At 41.8% G+C, this 8111-nt stretch overlaps 1 protein-coding gene across 1 annotated transcript; it reads right to left on the bottom strand.

Annotated features, from left to right (window-relative positions):
* Positions 1-3108: 3108 nt before the first annotated feature.
* LOC146548530 (tumor necrosis factor receptor superfamily member 6B-like) lies at positions 3109-6639 on the bottom strand. The gene is made up of 5 exons (XM_085262968.1): positions 6617-6639; positions 6345-6432; positions 5622-6015; positions 4693-4869; positions 3109-4255 (listed from the first exon to the last, which is right to left on the bottom strand). Exons 1-5 carry the CDS (start codon positions 6622-6624, stop codon positions 3918-3920), a joined length of 1005 nt encoding a protein of 334 aa, XP_085119094.1. The 5' UTR covers positions 6625-6639; the 3' UTR covers positions 3109-3917.
* Between the last annotated feature and the right edge of the window lie 1472 nt (positions 6640-8111).

The following is an 8111-nucleotide window of genomic DNA, read 5'->3' as shown; positions in this document are numbered from 1 at the left end:
CCAACTTTACTCAGAGCATTGTTCCACATCATTTGACCTGGAAGAAGACGTCAGAATCCTAAAGTAACGTTATATTTAAAATCCCTATATATCATTCCTAATATGCTTACATCAATGCAAACAATAGCTCTTCTATTGGCCTTGAAGGAGAGGTGCTTTCTATACGCTGACAATACCCACCATGCTTTTTCTCATTTTTTTCAGTGGATAAGTCATTAAGTTGACCCTGAAGACTTTGGGGCCTGTCAGCCACACTCGAATGGATTGTTACCATGACCCCACTCTGCACCCCTACAAAGATTTTATCAGCATCCCCTCGAAACTTTTCGAGCTACATGCTTACAGACAGAATGTGCGCAAAAATGGACCCTCCTTGGCGAAGGTAAAAACATTCTTGGCTTTATATATCTCCTTCTCCAAAGTTACGCCAACACCGATTCAACACTCACTTTGTGTCTGTCAGTCAAGTGTCCGTTCCATCTTACTGTGGCATTGTGGGCCAGAAGAATTTCCCTCGAGGCTCATTACTGTAACCAATAACCTTTCAATGGGACGAGGAAAAAAAACATTTATGGGAATCTTCTTGTCCCGATTACTCATAGGGTTGAGCACCGCATTCTGCTGTTTTGGTCATGCAACACAGAGTCAAGGTTAGTGAACGTGATGCACCTGCAACAGAATTGCAAACGTGCTTTCCTGGTATTTGCAAGGTCACGACACAAAGTAACTGAGGACATCAAAGACAAACAAGAGTGCTATTAAAGCCTCTCCAGTAGTATTGTAGATAATAAATTTAATCTCAGATAAGTCTCGAAACACATGGACAATTATGTGAAGATAAATTACAATATTGGTCTTCCTGCCAGGAACATATTTGAATTTTTTTACTGGCACAATTATTATTCACCCAAAAGGACTTCCTTCATTATGTTTCTTTGATGGGGGAATTCAACCGAGGAGTTTTGGCTCCAGCTCGCGGTGCAATATAAGCTAACAACAGTAAGGAGAAAAGAAATAACTACAAATCACACTTCAGAGTTACTGGAAGAATAAAGCATGTTGGTTCAACCAGTTTTATAGTTGCAGTTCTCCAGTCAGAGATTGATCTCTCTACACCACAGGTGTCGAACTCCAGGCCTCGAGGGCCAGTATCCTGCAGGTTTTAGACGTGTCCTTGATCCAACACAGCTGATTTAAATGACTAAATTACCTCTTCAACATGTCTTGAAGTTCTCCAGAAGCCTGCAGGACACCGGCCCTCGAGGCCTGGAGTTCGACACCCCTGCTCTACACCAACCACCTCCTTTGGCACTACTTGCACTCCTTTGCTCCTTCACACAGGGCTCTGTCATAATCTGAACCTTTTAGCCACTGGAGCTTTTATCTCAGCAAACACAGACATGCACAGACACAGGCTATGGAGCTCACCGGCTTTCATGCTTTACCATATCACTTGCTAACGGAGAACCCATTCTGCAGTGACCCAAAATAATCTGAACAGCAGTACACGCAGTCACTGTGGCTGACCAAACGTAAGCATGCATGTTATTTAACCACAGTGTGTGTGTTTGGATTAGTGGAGAAATCTCCTCAGTGGAATTCAAGCTTCTGTTGTGATCCATGACTAAAAAACCTCCAGTGAGCATGAGTGGACTCTTATGATGGACATGCTGTGACACACTTGTGCTGGGCCCCTGGGTGGCAGTTTTTAGTGTTTAACTGCTGTAAACCTGTCAGAAAAAAGGAAGCTGGAAGCAGAAATGGGAAGTACATTTAAAGGTCACAAGAGAATGTTACTGGCTGACAAACATGTGACACTGGCTGACCAATAATGCATGTGTATCCTCCTGTGGGTTGCAATACTCTGTAATGAAGCTCAGACCATCTGATGACATCCCCGTCTTTGCTGTGGTTTGGAGACTTGGAGGGCTTTTCCAGTCACTTATCTTAATTGTAATGAGGTAGTGTGCAGCAACGCTCCGCGGCCCTCTGTGAAAATGTAATTTCCCCCTAAACCCTAATAACTGGTTGTGCCACCCCATACGGAAAAGAAATAGTAAGAACTTATGTGATTACTCATGAAAGTGGCCACTTTCTCATTACTTTCATACATTGTTTTAGTAAGTATCAGAAACATACAAGTTTCATTATATAATTTTTCAACGGATCTTATATCTGTTTTCACACTTATATGCTTTTCATACAAGTTTCACACAAGACAGATACAAACTTTATAAGATTTATATATATATATCTTTTCCATATGGGACACTGGGCAGCAAGAGTTGCAATCAAGTGTCTGTAATAACTGTCAGGGAGTCTTTATTCTATTTGGGGGGATTTTGGCAAACTCTTTTTTGCAGACTGAATATCCCATTCAAGGTTATTCCAAAGGAGCCCGATCGGATTAACATCTAAAACCTCTTTTGCTTTTGAAAGCTTTCACAGGCAGGCTTGCTGGTGTGTTTTGCCTCACTGTCCTGTCACATAACACAACTGTGTTTGAGCTTCAGGCCACAAACTGATGGACGGACAGTCTGCTTCAGAATTTTCTGGAAGAATTGAACTTTTCCCGTCCTCTTCCTTTTGTTTGAATCATGAATTCTAACCTAAACTGAGACGAGTGAGGGCTCCAGTTCTCCAGCCTTCTCCCAACTTTAGATAAACAAAGTGTGGAGCGGACAGGAAAGTGGGGGCAGAGAGAGACGTGACAAAGGGCCGTGGGGCAGACTCAACCCCGGGCCGACCGCTGTGAGTTGTATGACATGTGGTCGCCTGAGCTAAACCGGCACCCAACTCGGTTACATTTTTAATAATAATGATAATAATAATAATAATAATAATAATAATGGATTGGATTTATATAGCGCTTTTCAAGGCACCCAAAGCGCTTTACAATACCACTATTCATTCACTCTCACATTCACACACTGGTTAAGTGACACTTTCACTTTTTTTTGGCATAACTGGCACTGTAGATGGATCTGTAAACTTTGAAGGGGTGGGGGTCAGTTTTTCTTCTTACAGTCTCTGAAGCCAGGCTTGCAACAAAAATGACTCTCGGTACTAGAGAGACCTTGAAAACTAACTAAACAAATAAATTGCCACTTTTTATGTTTGATATATTAATTTTATTTTGCATTACACAAAGCTTCAGGTAGACTAGCATAGCCAAAAGAGCTCAAAATAAACTGAACTCATTGTTTACATATAAAAATAAAGATGGCTAACAGGCTACACCATCTTCTCTTTCTACTCGTCTCGGGCTTATAAATAGCAAAATAAATTACAAAGTTCACACATCGAGCTGTTACACATTGTTAAAGCTTTAAAAGCCTTGAAATGAGCAGAACCGTTGCAACAAAGAAAGAGGTAGGTCAATTTTTTCTCCTGTAAAGGTTAATACCAGCATTTCTTTATTAAGTCTGGAGCATATTTCTGTTTTCACTTCCAGAAATAAAAATGGGTGTTTTTAAATTCAGTGCTTGTTAGTTTAGAAACACAGGTGAAACATTGTCACTTTGCTGGGAACCTATAAAGTGATAACTGACACAAGTAGATCCTAGAAGTAGCAGATAAGTCATCAATGTACTATTAGCAGCACATCATTGACAAAGGATTTAAAAAAATGTAACATTTTGTAACTAAAGTGAGGTTACTTACTTTTTTTTTTTTTTTTTTTTTTTTTTTTTTTAAATTGGCCCAAAAAAAAAGAATGACAAAACAATCTTAATGTTCAAATGAAACCAATGTTTATGGTAACAAAAAAGTGCCAAAGCCTGTCTTCAGTGCATTTAAACTAACGAAGCAACTTTCTAATACAAAAAGATTTTAAAACGAACAATACACAAGGAAAATTCTTTGGTGCCTGTGCATGATATATATATATTTATTTATTTTTTTCTCTTAATCTCAACCTACTTTGGCACATTAACCATCTCCACCTCATTCCCTCTACACTCAGTTTTCAGCTGACTGTCAACTCTTTTCAGCTTTTGGTCTAACCTCTCACCAGCGCCGCTTGCTCCAGCGTTCGTCAGTACTGATGGAAGCTTCCGAATCTCCTCTGCTGTCGCAGATGCTATCCAGGCGTTGAGCCGTTGGTGAAGCTCTGAGGAGTTCAGCTCTGTGTTTCTTCCCTGTCTCTTCCCATCCTGAGATGGGAGCTTGTGCACAATTCGACGCAGCCGCTTGATATTTATGTTATGATGCACAAAAAAAGCTGGGAGGATTTCTCTGAGGTAGTCGGCACCATCTGCAAAAAGTACAGACAATCAGTAGCTGATAAAGAAATGGAGCAATGCTCTGACAGCAAGATGGTAACAAGGCATTCAGATAAAACATTTTGCGTGGAAGAGCCATTCTTATTATTATAGAAACTGATAATAAGTCATCAGATATTCTTAGACTAATGCAAAGTTATGGTTATAGGTGATTTCCACACCTTGAGATATGAAAATGAAACTGTTTATTGTATTTACTGGAACTGTTCCAGGTGGAAGGAAGAAGCTGTTTGAACACAGTTGTTTTACTCCCTCTGATAACCAAAAGCCAAGTCTGTGATCACTCGCTAAGAGCTGACATAAACACCCGTAAAATCATCGTCATTTTCAGATTTTCTTCCTTTCTGTTTCTTTTCAGATTTAATAAATTCGTATGCATCCTTTTGCCTTTTTAAACTGCTCATCTCACCTTTGAGATCTGCGCAGTTTGCACATACATTATTGTGCCAGGAGGAGCCCCTCAGTGCCAACTGCAGTCCTGCACCACTGCAGCTCTTGTGCTCTGTGCAGTTGTGATGAGCAGAGGAAACCTCGGAGAAGGTGCCGTCAGAGCAAGTCTGGCACACGGTGTCCTCATCAGGTGTACCTGGAAAAGGTAATGAGTACTTTGATGAAGACACCTGAGATCAGTCGTGTAACAAATGGAATATTATTTGGGATAGGTTAACAATTAACATACTAATCGAAAGGAATAAAACCAAACCCTTTTGAACTAAGTGAAATCGCCCTCGGCTCAATGTGCTAAAAATGCAGTAGGTGTAACAGTGGTCCTGCTAAGACTCTGTGTCGCTGTACCCTGAATGAATACATGTAGTTGCAGTCTTTTCCCCTGTGTGGAAGCAAACTACAGTCTTGAAACTCAAACTGAGACTGTGCACTTGCTTCAGTCCAATGCTGACAAAAAAGCAACACCTACAGCTTCCTAAAGCAATCCTGCTCTTTGTTGCTGTGTTGGCTTTTCAGTAGAAAAACCAAAAGCTGTAAGATGGCCAAGACAACTGTTGCAGGCAAAATTTAAATTGCACAGAATGTTTGCAGTGTGGGAAGAATGACAGTGTCATAAAGACTGTCAGTTTGTATTTGCTTAGTGTTCTGAAGATGTCATCTGTGCCAAAGAAACAGCGTCATTGTTGTAATATATAAATAGGCACATAATTCAGGAAGCAGGCTATTTTGAGTTGTTGTTGCCCTTTTACACAGCAGAGCGGCAGCAATTTCGATGCGTCATAGGAGGAAACCTAACAGCACTGCTATGACACCTCAAAATACGTGCTGCAGAAAACACATTTCCCTATGATGAAAAGCTCTGAGCTCATGCAGCAGCTCTGCGCACTCTACCTTTGGCCCGCACTCCTTGTCCGGGTGGACACGCACTGTGTGGGAGGCACATGTCGTACTGCGTCTTGTAGTAGTACCCCGGTTTGCACTGGCACTGGCAGTCACTGTCCGCTGTGCACGGGGTCTTCACCACCTGATTGTGACTGCAGACTCCGCAGCGCAGGCACCTCCCGATGTGGTTCCACACCTCAGTGAAGGAGCCGTGCGGACAATTTGCGCAGTCGCTCTTCCTCTCGGACGAGCACTGAGATCGCAGGTATGTCCCAGGGGGACAGCGGTCACAGCTCACCGGCGACCCGGTGATGGGGTCTCTGCTTTCAAAGGTCATGGCCACGCTGTCGACTCGAACGACGTGCAGTGAGAGCAGCACCACCGGGAGCACCGATAACGTCATCTGGAAAGAAACGAGAAAAGTACCAACGGTGAGTGCAAGGAAACATCAAAGTCCGGCAAAATCCAAGAAGGAAATAAGAAAATAACTTCAAGGAAAACAGAAGCGTCCGACAGACACGTGGAACAGATGAATCTCTCTCTTATTGGCTACTCTTAGAAGTAGTCAAAATAAATGAAAACTGTAGGTCTCCATGCTAAAAACGTCTACCTCACATTTTTACCAAACTCAAACAAAAATCTTTACTAAACGAATAAATGCGTCCACGCGAGCTTGTTCTACAATGATTAGCGTGAGGAGGGAATCCCTCAGACGCTGACGACGTCACCTACCATTGCAAACAGCTGGGGTGTGTGCGCTGCAGCAGGATTCGTCTCTGTCAGGAGGATTGGCTTCGGCTTCCTCTCCTCGCTATTTAAGCTATGACGCCCCCGTAAAAAAATCAATACACAACTTTAGGATGCGTCATCATCACCGCATGACTCCAGCTAATTTGTATTTTAAAAAAGGCTTGTATTTATCCCCAGTTTAATTACTTCTTACAGCCTACATTTAAATTTTTTTATATCATCATACAGGTTTGGGATGTCTGTATAAACACTACCTATCCATCCTGCGGGATGCTGCATTGACTGGACTCCCACCAGAATGAAGAACCTTTAAATAAAATAAAGCTGCTCCTCGGATTTTCTTTATTTCTTCTTCTTCTTCTTCTTTTTTACTGTTCAGTTGTTTTTCTCTCTCTTTCCGGTTGGTGTTGGGTAACACTGAGCCCACGGTGCGGTTTGACAGGTGCTTTGATGTGGTAGATCCTGAAACTGTGGTGCGATGAGTTAACCCCACATGATGTTTTGGCTTTGCTAAGTAATGATGATACATCATGCGTTGAAACGATACTAGGGAAGCAGTCCAAGCTGCCGGGTATAAAAGTGGGTTTAAATAAAAATTACAAGCTGGGTGGTGGGAACACTCACTGTGGTGTCTGTGGAGGGGCTGAACCCTGTCCCAGCTGCTGTAGGGCGGGGAGCACCTTGGATACGCTAACACAGAAAGACAAATAACTATCCAAACCCACATGAACACCTATGGATAATTCAGAATTACCAATTAAGCTAACCCCACTAATTGCTTGTCTTGGACTGAAAACCCACGCAGACACAGGGAATACATGCAAACACCCTTCCTCCAAAAAAAAAAAAACCTGTTCTCCCTCAGTATTTGAAAATATTCCAACTCACAGCAGTCATTAACAAGGCCACAAATTCTTTCCTTGAAAATGTTCAAAGTGTCTTTAAAATCTAATCCAAGAGTGCGGTTGCTGCTGAGACTAGTTATCAGACTGCTCGGGGAAACAAGAGGCAGATTTTACACCTTCACATCGCTCTTTACTTTGATCTCATCTCCTGCAGTAAGACTGACTTTCACCACAGAACACTGATCCTGTTGCTGTTCGTTTTTTTTTTTTGTGAGTGATGACACCTTGTGGACTAAAGATGCTCTGTTTTACATCTTGCTCCTAAAGATATGAATCGTTTGATCTTTAATTAAAACCACGAATAAGTAGAGACTTTTTCAGATGTCTCGATTCACTGGAATGTGAGAGAGCTGAGATCATGCTGATACTTACATACATTCCAGTGTGTGTATATAAAAGTGACTTAATGAAACTAGAGATAGCACAGACCGGTTTTTATTTGTTTATTAACTAACAGAGAATGTGGTCGAACTGGAGTCTTGACGACTAAGAGAGGCTGGCTGGTTTAGTTAAGCTGCACACCTGTCTAGATTTGTAAAAGTAAAAGTCAAATCTCAGCGATTTACAAATAAAAAAACCTCATAAATATTGAGTTTTACATCCGAGGCCTTGTGACATCCTCCACACCATGTGCTTGAACATATAAAAGTGATGAGCGTGTCTTTCATTGAATTTTGAGTGTTTTAGTCAACTTTGTTACATCTGTGGTGTTCCCGGTCAAACGTGAATGAACGGGAGTCCCGCCCTTTGGCCTCTGGCCCCCTGGAGGCCTACTGAATGACCCACTGAGCTGAATTTGGTGGTGAAGAATGTTTCTTGTGATCATTTAAGAGCTGTTAAAACT

This window comes from Mchenga conophoros, linkage group LG22 (assembly GCF_057382185.1).
Source record: "Mchenga conophoros isolate Kocher_MC1m ecotype Shallow Benthic linkage group LG22, M_conophoros_male_GT1.1, whole genome shotgun sequence".
Classification (NCBI taxonomy): domain Eukaryota; kingdom Metazoa; phylum Chordata; class Actinopteri; order Cichliformes; family Cichlidae; genus Mchenga; species Mchenga conophoros.
The sequence above is the reverse complement of the archived record's forward strand: the minus strand, read 5'-3'. Positions and strand labels throughout refer to the sequence as shown.

What these genes read in the sequence shown, in the direction of transcription:
- LOC146548530 (XM_085262968.1), bottom strand. An exon ending in CACCCCAGCTGTTTGCAATG is followed by an intron (nt 6,016 to 6,344) that starts GTAGGTGACGTC and finishes GTTTCTTTCCAG; the next exon opens with ATGACGTTATCGGTGCTCCC. An exon ending in ACAAGGAGTGCGGGCCAAAG is followed by an intron (nt 4,870 to 5,621) that starts GTAGAGTGCGCA and finishes TACCTTTTCCAG; the next exon opens with GTACACCTGATGAGGACACC.